The sequence below is a fragment of the Lottia gigantea genome (genome assembly GCF_000327385.1).
Source record: "Lottia gigantea unplaced genomic scaffold LOTGIsca_122, whole genome shotgun sequence".
In the NCBI taxonomy this organism is placed as follows: domain Eukaryota; kingdom Metazoa; phylum Mollusca; class Gastropoda; family Lottiidae; genus Lottia; species Lottia gigantea.
This window is the reverse complement of record NW_008707266.1, coordinates 153,717-173,628: the sequence shown is the minus strand read 5'-3', so window position 1 is coordinate 173,628 and position 19,912 is coordinate 153,717. Positions and strand designations below refer to the sequence as shown.

At 34.3% G+C, this 19,912-nt stretch overlaps 2 protein-coding genes across 2 annotated transcripts in view; both read left to right on the top strand.

Moving 5' to 3' along the window:
- LOTGIDRAFT_138195 (hypothetical protein) overlaps positions 1-4,800 on the top strand; it is a gene marked incomplete at both ends in the record, with an annotated part of 18,474 nt that extends 13,674 nt beyond the window's left edge. Inside the window, 3 exons of the mRNA XM_009048465.1 lie at positions 2,794-2,836; positions 4,025-4,225; positions 4,673-4,800. Coding sequence (XP_009046713.1) covers positions 2,794-2,836; positions 4,025-4,225; positions 4,673-4,800 — 372 coding nt within the window. The remainder of the gene's footprint in view (positions 1-2,793; positions 2,837-4,024; positions 4,226-4,672) is intronic.
- A 5,313-nt stretch (positions 4,801-10,113) lies between these two features.
- Positions 10,114-10,503, top strand: LOTGIDRAFT_56879 (hypothetical protein; the record flags this gene model as incomplete). The annotated part of the gene is made up of 1 exon (XM_009048464.1): positions 10,114-10,503. A coding segment is annotated over one exon (390 nt), but the record flags the coding sequence as incomplete, so codon positions are not given.
- Positions 10,504-19,912: the final 9,409 nt, after the last annotated feature.

The following is a 19,912-nucleotide window of genomic DNA, read 5'->3' as shown; positions in this document are numbered from 1 at the left end:
TTCAGTACCTAGCGAGTTGTTATTCTTCACATTAAAAGATTCTGGTAATGTTGGTTTATTTCACTGACTGGAGCTCAATCACCCTATCTTACTCTAGTTGGTAGAAGTCCACAACCCAGTGCTGTAGCTTATGATCCAATTAAACAGGTATAGCGGCTTTTTGTCAGCTATTTTTTTATGTTGTATTCTAAGATCTTGTAATCCTATCAAACATACTCTTTTTTGGATATTAGTGATTCTTGGTCTTTCGCTCAATGCTTAAGAAACCTCCAGTGATTTAGATATAATGTAAAACTTACCATTATTATTGCAGACTAGGCTTAGACTATACAGAGCCCTTTCATTTTGCTATGTAATATGTCACCTAACATTTCTTGTTTACTCAATACATTTCCAGATAACTGGAATTCTTATGCTTAGTGCTATGCTTAGGAGTATGTGCCATGTTCTTTGCATTCAATTGAGTGAATATATATGTATATATAAAAGCTGGTAATATTTATTTTGTAGATGATATATTGGAGTGATGTCAAACAAAATGTAATATACACTGTTAGTTTAGATGGTACCGAAAAGAACGTATTTCTAGATAGTAGTCAAGGCATTGGTACTGTTGATGGTATGTTTTTACTTACCATTAAGTAATTTTCCAGAATGAAATTGTAGAAAAATAGGTAGAATCATCCAAGGCATTTTGTAGCTTATTGTCAAGTTGAAGTTGAGAATCTTGTTCTTTGCCTATCAAAACTGTAAAAGGGCTATCAGTGCTAGCTAGGAAACCATGGCCAAAGATGGCACAATACCACTTCTAAAGTTGTGATTTGTTATTATTCTTTATGCAGGTTTGGCCATAGATTTTGTTGCTAGGCAACTATATTTTACTAACATGGGTCAGTCTGCACCAGGACAAGATGGAGCTGTATATTCTTGGCATCGTATTGAAATGATAAGTTTGGACCATGACAAACGTAAAACTGTGGTTACAGATATTGAAAGACCTCGTGGCTTGGATCTTGACATCAGAAATGGGTAAGAGCCAAGGTCATATGATTTCAGCATGAAATGAACCTTAATCAAACTGGCATTGGTGTAAGAAAATTTTCCTTCTATGGGGTAGAATGATAATCTCAACAACAATTTCCAGATAGCAAGACAATGGCAAGCCAACCACTTTTTCTCAAATATCTTGATCTTATATCTCTCAGAATAAAAACAAAAGATGCAAAAGGTGATGTAAGAAACATTGAAAATGACAACCTAGTTTCAAAATTGATACCTTCTCTCAATAAGATCAAACATACATTTTTGTTCCTTTCAGGTTTTTGTTCTATGGTGATTGGGGAGATAAACCTATGATAGTTCAATCTTATTTGGATGGATCTAATCCTAAAGTTATCCTGGATAAAGGATTAAGTAATCCCAATGGATTAACATTTTATAATGGGAGATTATATGTAGCTGATAGTAATTATAACAATAGAACCTCCTCACCACATCTCATGGTCTATGATGTGTCCAAAAGTTCCTGGCAACAGCTAAAACTTAGTGCCAATGTTTCTGTAAGTTTGTTAAATTGTTCTGGATATGGTCAAACTTGATAGTACTATTGCCTTCTGGGTATTGCTATCAAGAAGAGGATTGTTCAATGTCCCATAACAGCTTATTACACTCTGCAACTGGGATTCTCAACTCTGCAGAGAGTTTATAAGTTATAATCTTTTCTGATATATTTTCGGTTTTTGGAAATCATTTGACAACCAAGCTATGCCCTGATCATCTGTACCATTGTATATTTCAGTTACCTATGGGCCTAGCTGTAAGAGGTGATACACTATATTATACAGACTGGGCATCAATGGATACTAGTAATGGCTATTTGAAGTCCTATGATTTAAGATTTGGTGTTGATAATAATGTAATGTTAACTGGTGCTAGACCTACAGGTTTACACTATTCACCATTGGCTAGAAGAAGACAAGGTATATTGTATGCTCTTTGCAGTAATCCTACCATCTACCCATCTATCAGCAACTACCTGGTCTGTGATATCAGCTTCTGCTGGAAATGGTTGTGAATTTGTCATCTACATGTACTTACCAACTAGTAATTCTTGAAATTCAGGACTACTCAATTTGAAAGATGTTCGTCAAAATGAGGAGTCTTTCCTTGGATTTGCTACAACAATACAAAACCAAGCTAATTTTTTTCTGGATTTTTTGCTCCAAATTGTGCAAAATAGTAAGTTTATGATTCAGCAGCAAAATGTCTGAATTAGTAAAAATCTGGATGCTTTAATGCACCAGCTTTGATAACCTTGTATTTGTCAACATGTCTTCTGTTCCTTTGTTTCAGATGCTCATGATATAACATGTGATCGTGATGTTTGTAGTCATCAATGTATTCGTGTACCATCATCTACCACTAAACCATTTAAATGTCAGTGTCCAGATGGTTCATCTAAAATATTGTCTAGTAATCAGGCTACATGCGAAAGTAAGTGTCTTTTGCCATCTCTTAAAATATTCTTAAGGGATTGGATGGCTATTTGACTACCTCAGTGATTTTGATGGCTTGTGGAGCTTGGCAGAATGTTTGCAATTTGGATAGGTATACATAGGTTTCTCCATTGGATCGCTTTATAATTATCAAGCGTAAAGTTTCAAAACATTTTGTGAATTGAACGAAATTTGAACCATGATTATTAGATAATTTATTTGTACTTTTCCAGGACCTGCTAATTTTATGTTATTTGCTGATTTAAATTCATTAAAAATGGTTAGTTTGGATCCTGAGTCAGAATCAGGAGTTCATACCCTACATTATGGTCATATTACCAGTAATTATGTTGCTGTAGCCTATGATAAATCAACAGATACTATCTACTGGAGTGATATAACACAGTAAGTAGTATTTCTGTTAACTTGGAGGTTAAAAAAAATAGCATTTTGATTTTTCCACCAGTGTTGTCTGTTGGTGATGTCAGTTAAGGGAACATGGAAAAAGAGTTAGAGAAAAAACAGAGTATCACATGCAGCTATTTCAGCCTTTGTATCTTATTACTTTCAGAAAGTCTATATTTTCTTCACCATTCAATGGAATAGAACCAACTTTAATCTATCGAAGTAGCCAATACATAGAGGGCATAACAGTTGACTCTGATAGACAACGATTATTCTGGACTGGTTACCATAGCAACGGAACTGGTGTCATAGCAAGAATGAATCTTCAACGTGGGCCAGCATCTTATCATGAAGTTAAAATTGGTCTCAATAAACCCAAAGCTATTGTATTTTATGCTAAGAAGAAGTAAGTTAAAGAATTCCAGGGCAATATTTTCATTTCCGGAAGTATGTTGTTGGTGTTGGAAGCTGTTTTAGAATTGTTAGAATAGACTCACTCATTGCTGATGTATGCAGTTAAGAATTGATTTTGATGGTTGTCCCTATTTCAACAGGCTTATGTCTGAATGGATTGTTGAGTTATGTTTCAAAGGGCACACATCAAGGTGATCCATCCAAGTAAATGGAGAACTCAACCATTGTTTTGTCAAATTTAGGGACAATGATATCCAGGTTTTTGATAATGATAGCAAGTACACAATATGAACTACTCATACTCAATTGCAGAGCAGAATTACAGGGTAACATTTATACAAACATATTGTATCATTTTTCAGGTTGTTATTTTGGACTGATTTTGGAGGTAATAATTACCCAGCTAGTGTTCACAAGTCAAGAGCTAATGGTAAACATCACCAAGTTATTATGTCTGATGGTTTATTCTGGCCTAATGCTCTAGCTCTTCAAGATACACATCTCTTTGTTGGTGATGGTTCAGGCAAGGTCTTCATGATGGATTTTAGAGGTATGTAAATTATAAATATTTGGTGTTTTTGCAGTAGAGCTGTAGATTTGATAAATTAAAAAAATGGAATGTTGGTTGCCAAAGACTTTTTACAAATTCAAATTTGACCACAGCATAATTTGCATAACTCCTGAACATGTTTTGTTTTGTTCTGATCTAGGTAGTAACAGAAGAGAACTTACCTATTTAAGTGGATCAGATGTGTTTGGTATGGCGGTGTTTGATCAAGTTTTATTCTACTCTGATTGGTATACTAACAGTGTTTATATGGTAGATATGATCACTGGAGATCAGGAAACTATAGCTTCACATCTCTCTAGACCTACCAGTATAGTTATATACCATCCTACAGATCTCAAAAGTAAGTTTTCTATCCAAATGTGGTTGAAGATGATCCTCTGAACAGATGAGTTAAAATAGATCTGACCAGGATGTGTTTGGATTAGTCTCAACTCAGATGAAGCATGGATTGACCTTCTAGTGTTGTTGGGTAGATTTATCTATCTGAGAGATGATCTTATCAGTAAGATGGGACTGAGTTGGTAGATCTATTGACCTGGTAAAGTGGAAATTGAGCTTCTGTGCTGGTTAGGAAGGGTTTGATCTTGAGATTGAATTGATCTCCAGATTAGGTAGCACTGTTGAGGTATGGATGGATAAGTTGGTAATGTTGGATTGTTCTTTGGCTTGCTAATTTGGGAACAGATTTTCTTCCCATGAAGTTTTCCATCTTCAAAAAAGGATTGTCTGTTGATTTGGAAGATAAAGATTGGGTGTAAAAGACTGACACATTACATTTTAATTTCAGAAGATAATTTATGTGCTGAAGATACCTGTAGTGATGTTTGTGTACCAGTACCTAGATCTTACCATTGTACTTGTCATCCTGGATCTAAACTAGCAGCTGATGGGAAAAACTGTATTTTAAGTGAGTAACACTAACAGATGATTTATATATCCATATAGTTTCTGTCAAAAAAAGATTTTGGACAAAGGGCAGTATAACAGCGACAACAAAAAGTTGTGAGTTTTCCTCTGACAGTTACATCATGGTGTTCAGGGTTTCTGCCTCTATTCCAGTGTCCAGTCCATGGGTGCGTACAGAAGAGAGACGGTGTAGGGAGAGATGTGGTAATGATTTTATCTGTGCTCAGCGTGTACCTTTATTAGAGTACATGTGTGTCTGCCAAGCTGGATATTATTTATTTGATGGAGATTGTATAGGTAAGAAAATTGAAGGGGTATTTGATTTAAAAGGACATGTTCAGCATCCATTTGACCAATGGTCTTCGTTCATCAGGAGTAGACTGTCTCTTTAACTATTATGGGCTGCTCTTGTGAGAGATCTTTTAAGGTGCACTGTATGTCTTTGTTAGGACCTGAAATTCATTTTCAGATATTTTTTATTTCATTAAACTTCAGTGTGTTTCAATGTAAACTGTATCTTTGTTCTATTTTACATTTTGGCAGCGTGTGGTGAGAATATGTACAAATCATCATTGGGTTACGAACCATGTGAAGCCTGTCCATTTGGAACCAGTACTAAAGGTTCGACAGCCTCCAGTCAGTGTTTTTGTGATAAACCAAATACCATGTTTATAAACAATACATGTACAGGTAAATACATGTTGTATTTTTATGAGATTTTGTATCAGCTGTAAACAAATACAACTAATAGGTAACTTTATGAGCTGAGATATATTCCCAGTGGTAACAGTAATAGATAAACAAGACATCAGATATTCATTATTCAAGGTGAAACGCATTTTAGTTCTGGTTTTTGTTACAGTTAATACTTTCTTAGGATTTTATAAGTTTATTTTAATTAATTTTCCAGACATGCCTACAACATTTGTTGAAAGAACAACAGAGGTTACCATGACAACAGTTGCTGATATTGTGGTTACTAATGAAGTTACTGGTGAATGGTTTCAAGAAGCAGAAACAACTGTTCGAGCTGTTACTAATGTTCCTGTTATTACAATGGAGGTTACTCATTCTGATGTTACCACAGTTGAAGCCACAACACAAAAACTATATGAACAAACCCATGTTCCTACTAGAGAAACCACAGAAGAAGAAGAAGAAGATCTTGAAGAAATCGTGGATGTTTCTATGGTTACCAAAGATCCAAATACTAAATTTATGCAAGGTATACCCAACGCTGTCACTTGTATTTTACCACTAGGTTAATTAAATGTATTTCAAATAAATGTTGATTAACAGCAAAGAACTATTATCATCAGTGGAATGAAGATGTTTCAAATCACTTCGACCCTATGGGGGGTTTAGTCATGGAAAGAATGTGATTTGGGATAGCTAGTTGACAAAGAAGCAACTTTTATTTTTCAGGAGGTTACCCATTTTTTGAAAATTGTCCTCATGATTCAGTTATCACAGTAACCTTACCATCTGACAGTAACCGGTACCTATACCCAGTAACCTGGTCAGCCTATGATTCATTCAAAAACAAGTTACCAATGACCTCAATCTACCAGGTTGTGGACAAGGCTATCAGTTTAAAATGGAAAGGTAAAGGTCCAGAAGGTATTCATACTGTTGTATTTCAAGCAGAAGACAATTGGAAACAGAAGAAAACTTGCCAATTTGAAGTGCAAGTTGAGGGTAAGTAGAAAGAATTGATTGTTCCTTGATCTTCAAAAACGCCTTTGGATCACGTGCACTTATACATGTTGTTGATTGAAGCCTTGTTTCTGCCATAGTTTCCCTACTCAAATAATAAATGCACATTGCATCCTTAGGCTTTCTTATTATAAGAAACAATTGCCATGGTTGTATGCCTTAAGTGTCCAAAGAAGCTGATCATTTCTTAGTGTAATGGTTTATTTTGCTCTGTTTACTTACAGATGTTACATCACCAGTATTTTCCTATTGTCCTAGAGACCTACTGATACGTAGTAATCAACCAACGCAGAGAGTGGTCTGGCAGAGACCACAAGCTATAGATAATGTTGATGTACTAGATATTACTAGCTCACATGATTCCAATATCAACTTCCCACAAGGACAAACATTAGTGGTATATACAGCCTCTGATAAAGCAGGAAATACAGCAACTTGTAATTTTACAGTAACTATTGTTAAAGGTAAGGAAATACAGCAACTTGTTATTTTACAGTCACTATTGTTAATGGTAAGGAAATACAGCAACTTGTTATTTTACAGTCACTAATGTTAAAGGTAAGGAAATACAGCAACTTGTTATTTTACAGTCACTATTGTTAATGGTAAGGAAATACAGCAACTTGTTATTTTACAGTCACTATTGTTAAAGGTAAGGAAATACAGCAACTTGTTATTTTACAGTCACTATTGTTAATGGTAAGGAAATACAGCAACTTGTTATTTTACAGTCACTATTGTTAAAGGTAAGGAAATACAGCAACTTGTTATTTTACAGTCACTATTGTTAATGGTAAGGAAATACAGCAACTTGTTATTTTACAGTCACTATTGTTAAAGGTAAGGAGATACAGCAACTTGTAATTTTACAGTCACTATTGTTAAAGGTAAGTAAATACAGAAACTTGTTATTTTACAGTCACTATTGTTAATGGTAAGGAGATACAGCAACTTGTTATTTTACAGTCACTATTGTTAAAGGTAAGGAAATACAGCAACTTGTTATTTTACAGTCACTATTGTTAATGGTAAGGAAATACAGCAACTTGTTATTTTACAGTCACTATTGTTAAAGGTAAGGAGATACAGCAACTTGTTATTTTACAGTCACTATTGTTAAAGGTAAGTAAATACAGAAACTTGTTATTTTACAGTCACTATTGTTAATGGTAAGTAAATACAGAAACTTGTTATTTTACAGTCACTATTGTTAATGGTAAGTAAATACAGAAACTTGTTATTTTACAGTCACTATTGTTAAAGGTAAGTAAATACAGAAACTTGTTATTTTACAGTCACTATTGTTAATGGTAAGGAAATACAGCAACTTGTTATTTTACAGTGACTATTGTTAAAGGTAAGTAAATACAGCAACTTGTTATTTTACAGTGACTATTGTTAAAGGTAAGTAAATACAGAAACTTGTTATTTTACAGTTACAAAAATACAGCCTTATGTTTTTCTGTGGTCAGAATATATGAAATCTAGAGCAATTCATGCAATGACTTTATTCCAAATTATTTTATTTTGTTGCAGAACAAGAATGTAATCTTCCAGGATTTAAGTATGGGGCCTTTATTTGTGGACAGACTAAACTTCGCGAGAACATTTGTAATGTTGTTTGTGAGAGTGCACATGTTGTTAATCCAGTGGGATTATATGATAGAGCATTTAATTGTCAGAAAGAAGAAGATATAGATGAATTGAATAGAAGAATGAAACTACAAGCACCATGTTTAGGTATGTTCTTCAGTAGCTTCATCAGCATCTTTGGTAGCAAAAGAACACTGTTGCTAAATTAAGATTGCTACAGAGTGATATCTGGTATTTTGGAATAGAATGCTTAGTTTGCAGAGCTGTTGAAAACATATTTGATTAAGATCTGTGTAAAAGCTTCATTAATCATCCTTTAGTCATGTCCTAATATATTTATCAATGTGGAAAATTCATATGATCTTTTATTCAAATTTCAGCCAAAAAAAAACCACTAAAAGTTCGTCAAGAGTTCAGTTTAACTTTTAATGGACCATGTAATGCTAATGATACACTTTTAATATCTGAACTATCGACAGCCATATTGGAATATCTTCATGAATGTGATAAATGTCCTTTTGTTGATTGTCAATTTAGCAACATGTCTATTCAGTGTGGTCCTATTGTCAAGAAGAGACGATATGTTCAAGATAAATTTCAAGTGAAATGGAATATCACAATACAAAGAATGTAAGTAGAAATAGAAATTTTCTCTCTAACATGCATAATTTGTCTTGAATATAAACATCTTGTTGATTACGTAACGTCTCTTGGTGATGTTAGATCTTTTCCCATGCTTACCTCAGAAATTTTGTTAAGCACATGTACAACCATGTTCATCTTATAAAAGATGCCTAAAAATTTGTAATAGTCAAAAATAGATAATATGTTCCATTTTAGAAAGAAATAGTAATATTTTCTGTTAAGGATGTAAAATATGAATATATTCTATTTCTTTTTCAGGAAAGGATTTTCTACAGGCCAGGTTGAAGCTATACTCAATGATATTAAGATAGAACTGATGAAGTTGATCTCCGCGTTGACTGTATTGGTACAAGGTCATCAATATACTGCTGAACCTGGTAGTGTTCGTACCAATCCTAGTCAATTGGTCTGTAATACTGGAGAGATGGTTTATAAAGATGGATGTGGTGAGTAACATTTATTGGTTTCTGATTTTTATCAGGATGATCGCTACCCTGTGACGTGCCTTGATATTTATCAAGGCTGGTAAAAGTAATAGAGCCAGAAATTGATTAAGCTCACCTCTGCCAAAGGATCTCTTTGTTTCTAAGTCTATAATAGAGAATTTTATTCAGCTTCCAAGATTATTTTTTTAAAGTGAATTCTCATGCTGACTCTTGCTTATTTGCTCTTTTCAGTCATCTGTCCATCAGGAACATTTCACAACACTAGTAATGGTAAATGTGAACTGTGTGCTAGAGGATGGTACCAACCACAAGATAGTCAAACAGAATGTATTAGATGTCCTGATGGTTATTCTAAAGAAGAAGGTTCTACCAGTGATACACAGTGTAAGTAACTTTTGTGTACTTTTTTTACGGGGCTACTGTCTTGAGCACTTACATTCAACTGACAAACGGGACCCTTAGGTTTAACTGTTACACATTTGAAAATTCACTAAATGGCAGAACACAAGATTTCCTCTATGACTTTTTTGTTTCTCTTTCAGGCGTCAGTCTACCACTTATAGATGAAATGAGCAAATTCTTAATCATAACAGCCTGTACCTTTGGTTTTGTCTTCCTGTGTATGGTCATCTTTATGTATCTACAATATCAGAGGCAACAGAAGCAAGCCAGAAAGAGTTTGACATTAGCTAATTCTAATCGTTATTTGATGCCTAATATATATGTAGCGCCACCTCCAGTGCCAAAACCTAAATACCTAGAATCCAGAGATTATATTGGTTGCCATGACTACGAAGATATCGATGGTGCTCAAACTGCTAAAGCCAATTTTGCGGCCATGTATAAGATTCCCATAAATGGAGAAAGAAGAGACTCATCAAGTTCTTTTAAACCCAACGGTGATGTGGCTATGTTCATTCCCACTACTTCACCATCTTTATCAGCTAGGGAGTCAACTACTGGAGTCCAATCTTTCCGGACCTCTGATGATACACTAGTACCTTCCTCTCCACTAGATTCAAATAAATCTTTCAAATTATCCCAAGATGGTTCCTTAAAATCACCAGTATCAGCAAGAAACTCTACAACTTGTTCCTTTAGATCATCACCAGAATCCCCTTACAGGAGTCCACAGTTTGGACGTGAAAGTTCCAGCTCTTATAGGACAACCCCTGAATCTCCTAGTAAGAGTCCACCATATCTGTATGGTGCTAGTGCCTCAGGTATGTCATTCAAAACAGAATCACCATATCGCAGTCCAAGAGTCGTCCGTGAAGCAAACTCTTCTTTCAAAACATCACCAGAGTCACCTTACAGAACAACAACATTTATTAAAGATCTTCAGCCGAAGCAAGCAGTTATGGAGTTACCACCAAGAAGTCAAACCTATAGACCTCCTGCTGAAAATCCTTATAGGAGTATAAATCATGCAACCCATTTCAAACCGTTGGCAGATGTGGAATCTCCCTACAGGACAGTGAATGGTAGTTCTTTTAGACCAGTAGGAGAATCTTTGTACAGGAGACCACCATCTCCTTTGTCAGCAACAAACTCTCGAGTTTCAAATGACTCTTTATATAAAGCTTCCTTGACACCTAAAGCTAGTCCTAATGCTTCTCGAGCTCGTTTGGAAGCCATGTTTAATACCCCACCTCCCGCGAGATCTATGAAATCATTTGCACAACATAGATGCTACGAATATGATTGAGGAACTTGTAATCAAATGAAGCATTATGGCGCTATATATGTTGTGAGCTGAATGTGCTAGACTTTAGGTCATATTAGTTCCACCAAGTGACTTCTAACATGATTGTGCCATGGACCAAGTTATCACCAGCTACATTGTGTTTCCATTGTTAAATTCAGTATATATTTGTTGTGTTAATGAACAAGAAGAGTTTGAGAATAGATGTATAATGAATCTCTGCTAAATACCGATGTGTTGGTATTGTAATATTTTTGCTTCATTTGACAGAGCAGAAAGTGTTAATATTCTTCAATTAAGACAGTGATTTGCTTACATTACATCTGTTAAGACCTTATCACACGATCTTTGAATATCTCTTAAGCTGATCAGTAAAGATAGTCAGGATATCATGAACATATTCCAATTTAGGGGTGAAATAAGTGAACCAACTAAACAGGAAGGTTTTAGTCCTCAGGAGCTACACATGCTATCAATTCAGCAATTTTATGAGAATCAGTTGACGGACTACACGAAAGGTAACAACATAGAATAATTCAGGAGTTTCTTCCACCATTATTTATAAGAGCAATGTAAGAGGAGGAAATGGATCTCAGTGTTTTTTAGTGCAATGAAGAATTATAAACAGAAAATATAATTATTGAAACATTGACTTTGTATTGCTAAAGTCTGTCACTTATGTTACTTAGTCTCTGATAGCTATTTTTAACTGGTGTCGTTTTGACAATTGTTAAGATTTTAAGCAATATCCTTCCCAATCTCTCAAACATTTAAATATTTCTTAAGAAAGATAACTTTAAATTCATTCATTCTGACCCCACCCAGACAAGGGCAGACACGGTGACTCAGTGAGTTAGACGCTTGCTCGCTAACCTGAATATCCAGGGTTCAATACTGCCATAGGTTGACATAATACCTTTGGATTTCTGAACCCGTTTCCCCCCTGTCTGTGATGCAGGTAAGAGGGGCTGATATGGAAAAAGCTTCTAATAGTTCAGATGGGACAATATACTGAGGCCCGATGTGCTACAGGCTGTGCACGTTATAGATCCGGCTAATGCCGCTGCCCCGGCAACATTTCCATCATTGCACCATGCATGGCATTGCCCGTCTTCATTAGCCCACATGGTGCAGTAAAGTAGGATGTAAAACTCCATTCATTTCATATCATTTTCCATCAAGACAAAATTATGTTCAAATTTTCCCGCTCTTATTAAACAACATCTGTCTAAAGATAGCAATCAGATTCTCAGAAAGTTTCAGACGTATACAGATTGTAATTGTTGTATATTGTGAAACAGGGTGTGTATATTATAATTCTGTGTATATTGTTGGTATATATTGTATATTTATGTGTGAGTATAATTTATACAATGGAGTATATCAAAGTATTAGTAGTTAGTTAGTTGTTTGTTAGTAACTAGATGGTATTACTTAGTATATTGTTAGTTAAGCAAATTCATCTTCTTAGCATCATAATAGGGGCCAAAACTACCATTTTTGTTCAGAGAGAAATTCAAAATTTTGCGTATGTGTAAGAACAAGAAAGTATGCCATGGAAGTCTACATTAGCCCTGTACGTTTTTATTGAATTGTAGGAAAACTAGAAGTAGATTCAAAATCTAAGAAAAAAAACTGATTTGTAATAAATCTAAAAATGTTTAAAAAGTCCGTTTTTTTTAGAATTATAAAAACATGTTTTGCTGTAAGTATTAAAATAGTTCTCTTGTGATAATGTGATATTCTAGTCTTATATAGCTTTATATATTGTGTAGTTTCATCATCTTTAAATATTATATCATAAAACTACCATTTTCACCAATATGACAAAGTGTACGTATGATGTAGCTAAATCCACATTCAGTGTTTGATTTTGCTCCTGCAAAATTGGTCACAATATTTGATCTTTACCAGTATTGGTCACAATGTGTAATTAAAACAGGTATTGGTCACAGTGCAATATCTAATTATTACTGATATTGGTCACAATATTTGTTCTTTCACCAGTATTGATCCCAATATTTGATCTATACCAGTATTGGTCACAGTGCAATATTTAATTGGTACTGGTATTGGTTACAATATTTGATTGATCTGTACTAGTAGTGGTCACAATATTTCATTCATACCAGTATTGGTCACAATGTTTAATTGATACAAGCATATTTCTAGAATTGGTCACAATATTTGATTGGTCTTTACTAGTATTGGCCACAATCTGTGATTGATAACAGTATTGGTCACAATATTTGATTGATTCCAGTATTGGTTAGAATACTAGATTGATTTCAGATTTCATTCATAAGAATTAACAATATGAAATAAGAATTGAAAGTAGAACTCATTTTCTGTTAGATCTATAGTACTAAAGTAATTCATTGTAAAAATTATCATTTTTAACATTATCATTTTGTAATCAAGTCAATCCATTTAATTGCCTTATTTTTCATATTTACTCTTTTGTATCCTGTATTCCACGTTTGCTATGCAAATAACAACACTGCTGAAAGGCTCGGATATTGGAATTTTGTACTTGAATTTTCTCAACGTTTGTTTAAAGTAACAAGCCCAGATAGTCAGTCAGTAAGATTTAAATTTATTGCAAAAAGTCCAGTTGTATTATTGTAAACAATGTATAAAATAGTTAGCAATGAGTAGAAAGGTCATTCTCGAGGAGGGTATCATGGGTTCTAGATGCAAATCGATATATCAAAAATATACCATGGATTTCACAATAAAAATAAAAATATGTTAAATTTTGATACACCGATTTGTATTAAAGCTTTATTGAAGGCTTCCGAATATCAATTATTGGGGATCTGTTCACTGTTGTCCCCTTTGTAATCGAGATCGTGATTTGTAGGTATTACAGTGCATCCTTACGATTGTCATCAAAATCTGTCAATTGACTTTTTTCTATCTGGAAAGTATCCTTATAAGTACATGTATTTTGAAAACATGTTTGTTTATTTGTTGGTGAAAGGAAGATTTTTTTATACAGTCAGTGATCAGTTTCAGATTTTTTTTATACAGTCAGTGATCAGTTTCAGATTTTTTTTTATACAGTCAGTGTTCAGTTTCAGATTTTTTTTATACAGTCAGTGATCAGTTTCAGATTTTTTTTTATACAGTCAGTGTTCAGTTTCAGAATTTATAACCTTGTTTTGTATTGTTCAGCTGCGTTCATGATACAAATCCGTGTACGTAGATATCAAAATCACTTGAAATAAAACGATATCTGAAATTGTATAGCTATATTGTATTTTTCTAGCCGTCTCCATTAGTGATATGGTCCTGTCAGAAAAAAACTAGATCTGTATGAAAATGGTACAGGAACTATCTACATACCACTACTTACATGCTCTAGAAATACTGTTGCTTGTCAACACAATGTTATTGCATTTCCTCTATTTGCAAATGTCTTTAAATAGAACGTTTATCTTGGGATAGAACCATTGGCGTTGGAGAACACTACTTTATCTGGTACTCTATACTTTATCTTTTTCCCGATGAACGCATGTAGTCCAGAAGTTTGGAACCCCTAGTGATGTCATTTCATGTTACTATTCGCACAGAGTTCTGGAAATTTTCTACAAGAGAGTTGTTTCCCATCAATGATATTTCCTCTTACTATCAAATACATACGTGCTCCAGTAACTGTAACGTACTATGTGGAAGCTTTACAGTGTTTATTACAATAGCCGTTTCCAAATTTGAATTTGAATTCAAATTTCAGTTTGGTGTCTCTCTCAATGAATAAATATCATACCAACTACAGTTCTTAAATGATTGAATTGACACACTTTACTGTAAATAAGAAACATTATTATGGTTTTATTCTACATTTACTTTGGTTGTTTAATATGGTCGAAGTGTACTGGAAGATATTGGGTAAATCTAATTACAACTATCAATTTTCAATTATGAAGTCTAATTGTGTTACATGCTTGACTTTACTCGATGGCGTTTCAATGTACTATTTAATGTAGGGCAGAGCCAAGTAGAGGCCACAGACAGCACAAGGCATTTAAAGATGGATTTTCTTTTTTAAGTGTCAGTTAAGCGAACTATTTGATTAATTGGTGTTTCTAATGAATTATTAATCATATCATTATTGCATATAATTAAGAGTTTTAACCAATCATAAATGTTCATGTATGTATAGTCTGGATAAACTAAAAAGACCTTTTTTGATCGGTCACTCATTGGATTGGAATTCTGCTGATAATTCTCTTCTAATTTAGCTAATTATGAATTATCTATGGACATATGAGACATACTGGTATTTTTCCAAGTCATTAGAACACCTCAACTTGCTATCCATATAAGTATAAGTATTAAAGAAGTCAATGATAAAAAAATTGAAACCGAGGAATGGGAAGGGGCGAGGCCGGGCCAGTCTCATTTCATTTCATGCCCTCCCAAAAAAAAACCGCCACATCCTTTACTGCCAGATTTTCAAATAATTCAACGCTTCGGAAACGATTGCAAATCAAGCTCAATGCAATTTAATGTGCTAGTTCTCGCAATGTGAACCCAAACAATGTCACTGAAAGCCCCCTCCCCTCTCTCTCTCTCTCTCCCCCCCTCCCCCCCTCCGACACACGCACGTACTCATCTTATCTTATCTTCGTGTATATAGGACAAATTATCAATTGTTACTTTATACTTATTTCAACAAAAGCAGTAAATAAGGAGGTTATAGACACCAAGACCTATATTACTGATTTATTTTCTGCATTCGATATAAATGAATTTATATCAGGATATCAAAGTCAGTATTTTATGGGAACTCTTCTACGTGAAAGATCAAATTGATGAGAAATCATCCCATATTTGATACTTTACCCGACATTAACATGGAAATCAAGGTAAAATATATAACAAGTATCTATTATGTCTACTTGGCACTTAAAACTGATAAATAGGGGTAGAACTGGGTTTTTAGATCAATGTTTTGGTTTAATATCTCTTTGTGATAGAGTTCATTCACTGTTACACATTTTAGAATCACGCTCATGACGAAAAGGTATCATTCATTGACGATAAACATTCTTCTTTTCGCTCTTGGTTGAGCAGAGGAACAGCAGCCAACGTGTTCAGCAGTCAATAGAGTCGTTGTTCAATTGCAATTCTGGTTGACGTATAGCCTCAAATACAGTATTCACAAAGCATTACGATTTCGATCAGTGTAGATTTCGGGGAAGGGAGGGTTTGATTCTCCCAAATGTACAGGCAGGGTGGAACAATGGGCTTCCCTAGATTGACGGAATTTGGTAGTTTCATCTTCGGGCAAGTCAATTTCTATGCGCTCAATTGGGATTAGGGTGAGATCGTCTATTGAATGGTTGTCGAGGTTGAAATTATGTTTTGGTTCCCTCTAGCACAGTGCGATTCATATCGATTCCGAAGGTGACCAATGCATACCAATTACGTCACATCACCGAACCATCACCATCTATGATGCTTCTTCACAATAGCAGTCTATTGCAAACTTCGTTTAGTTCGTAACAGATTGTAATTTGAAGATGTCTAGGAGGAAGATGACCACGCAAGTCTGTGTTCTATGACCATCTAAATGAAAGACCAAGGTATGAGGTTAACTGTAAATTATTTGAAAAAAAAGCCGAGAACAACAAGATCTTGATGACAAATGTCATATAGTCCTCAAAACGAAAATAAAGAAATTGAGGTCCAAAACTCAATCACACTTTGCAGTAAAATTTAGGGTCAAGAGTAAGACACAAAAGATCGTTTAATTATTTTTCTGATCTTTCTTTCTATTTTTCAAATCTTTTCGTATCACAATTAATTAAAGTAAGAATTGTTCTAAACTTTTAAACTTTGATCGAAATTGATCTAGAGGTCTAGGAGACTTTCTGGAAAGTTGTCGGTCAGACTGTTTCAATATTTAACATCGGTTGTATTTCTTTTGTTTCCTTCCATCTTTGATTAGTCCACTTGATTGTCTTCATTGTCGGTTGTCGGGTGTCTTTTTCTGTTATCCTTTTAAAATAAATCTTTTTTTTCTGTTGGTCAACAGAAAACCAGTTGATCATGCATGCTCATTTTAAGTGGCTACCAATCCTGAAAACTCAACTTTAAAATTCTCGATATTTTCATGTCAAATATAAAATAATAATCATTTTGTTATGATTCTTGATTCTCTTCTTAAAAATCAGGTAGGTCATTCTTTTTTTTTTGAATGAGGTAAATATAAAGTAAAGGTTCAAAATATTTACTTTCTATTGTATTGTTTTGAATTTGATATCATTTGCATCATTTCGTGTTCAGGGCAACAATTATACTGGACATAACTCGAAAAAGCGATACATTTCACGTGTCATATCAATAATCTTTATGCGACATTTAGGGGTAGAGATCACAATAATTATTTTATGATATAATACTCCGGGGTCATTTCACCTGATGATGACAATGTAAATGGTTGAAACTTTGTGCACAATAACTTTCAGTTGTATACTATGATATTGTGCTCCGTTATTTAACATGTCAATAATAGCCTACATATATCTTAATAATCTAACACAGTACTTATTGACAGAAGTCTGTAGGTAGAAAGGATATTGTAGAGAGAACTAAACGATAATCATCAAGAATAAAAGCGAGTTTTAAATCCCCATGTCTGGAAGGAAAAGGTTAGGGTATTGATTCAATTTCAGTATTTCTATTAGTGTCTTGACATTAATCATGTCGTACCTTTTAAAGTCCGTATACCGACTGTCTAAACCTTGTCCTATATGGTTCACTTAAAAGTCTTAAGAGTAGAATTGTAAGCGATCGTACGACACGTGTTTCTTCTTCACGTTCGATCATATGTTTACATTTTACACCTGGACTTGAACATGATTTTCATAACTGCCCAGTGACAAGCGTGAGGTAAGCATGTAGATATTTAGTTTTCAGGATTGTCGACAATCGATTAAAGGTAACTCAGATGCTAGCCCGAAAATTCCCACCTTTCTCGTTCCTCGGACTTGATATACAAATGTGATATCGTCATGGTCATATTTAATGAGAGTTGTTCCGAATCCTTTTTTTAGTCTGGGGTGGTGGGGTTGTACAAACTAAATTGATCATAGAAGTAAATGGTATAAGATCTAGGCTGCAATTCGGATCATATACCATTATATATACGCACAAAGTGTTGTATAAGCATGCTGTATTGATATCTTGCAATATACGTAATTATCATTTTACAAGATATGGGAATATCAATACGTCAATTCCTTTCGACAGTATTATGTATGTTCGTAATTGAGTTAACCTTTGAGATATGGCAAATTGACATAGAAGAATCCAAACCCATTACTCGCAGACAATTAAAGTCGGAATATTTCAATCTCTTGACTCTTCTTCTTCTATAATTTTAATAAACCGTCTGATAATTTGAAATTTTTAGTTTGTAGAAAGGTTGGGCTAGATGTTTCATGCCAACAAATTAGTCTATGTCTACAAAATAAAAAAAAGAGTCTTATTATATTGAACGAACAGTTAGTAATACTGGCCTTTATAATCTAATTCCTGAATTTTCTTTTTTCGTCAGACTTAACTTAATTAAAGCTTGAGGTATTAACATATTTGCAAAAAGGGTAAACTTCACTGTTGACAAGGATATTGCTAAGAACTTGGTTTCTTGAAGCGTTTGAATGATTCCCACCGCGTGTTAAAGCCATGAAAGCATGAAAAAACAAGTTGCTCAAAACGGAGGTCTCCACGGACCATTCTAGTTTGTGGGTTGATTTCCCACACTAACGGCCAGTCATTTCCAGAGACCTTTTGGGTTCTCCTAAACCACAAACGCGAAGAACTTTTGCCTCATTTAGTAGCAATGAAATTTTAAACTAGGTTTTCCTTTAGGCTCGAAGAGTTTGTGAACAGTGTCCTTACAAAATTTCTGCAATTCCACCAACGGCTGTCATAGTTCCGACAAATTTGAAAACGATGCTCTCCCATAGATCTTTACTCTTTAGAGTGTCAATGATGCTCCTGATTGTGTTTAGGCGCTGTTACTTTGCGCAGCTCTAAAACGGACTTTACACTGGAATCTGATTTCTTTCCAAAGGTTAGATTGTAGCGTACTATAAAGAGTCGACGAAGATATCAACACGAGCAGAATGACATTTCTCCAATTTCTCGTGATTGAATAAAACAATAATGATACAATAAAGACATTATTAAGCGTCTTGAAAGGATACCTTGGTAACTAATTTCAAGGATAACAAGTCACATTAACTTTCCTTCTATCGAGTGTTTAAATTACTTAAACCGTGAAATTTCCTTTTCTTTTATCTAATGAAAATTATCGACCGTTTCGGTTATGTACGAGGGACAACAGTTTAAATAATTAATATACTAGTCTGGATAGAATTAAAAGTGACAGTTTTTTTTAAAGAAAACGAGACGAACCTCTTAGTGCAGAAATTTTTGGTAAAGGCGAATGAACCAGAACAAAAGCCAATAAACCGTAAGATCTGTCTATCGAATATCCATGTCTCTTTCAATAACAGACAGATGTGTTTGTTTACGTATAAAATCGACATTTCGTTTACGCATCAACTCGACATTGTGTTTACGTATCATACTGACATTTCGTAGCATATTTCGTTTGTGTATCGTTGACATTTAGTTTACGTAGCGTATCGGCATTCCGTTTACGTTACGTATCGAATTGACATTTCCTTTACGAATCACACTGACATTTCATTTATTTAGTATATCTTCGTTTACGTATCAAATCGACATTTCGTTAACGTATCAAATCGACATTTAGTTTAAGTAGCATTTTGTTTGCGTGTCGAAATGTCATTTAGTTTACCTAGCATATCGACATTCCGTTTACGTATCAAATTGACATTTCATTTATGTAGAATATCTACGTTTACTCATTTCTTTTACTTAAAATATCTACATATCGACATTTCTTTTATATACAAACACAAACACAAACACAAACTCTTTATGAATATCTGTGGTAAAACCCTTTTATGGTAAC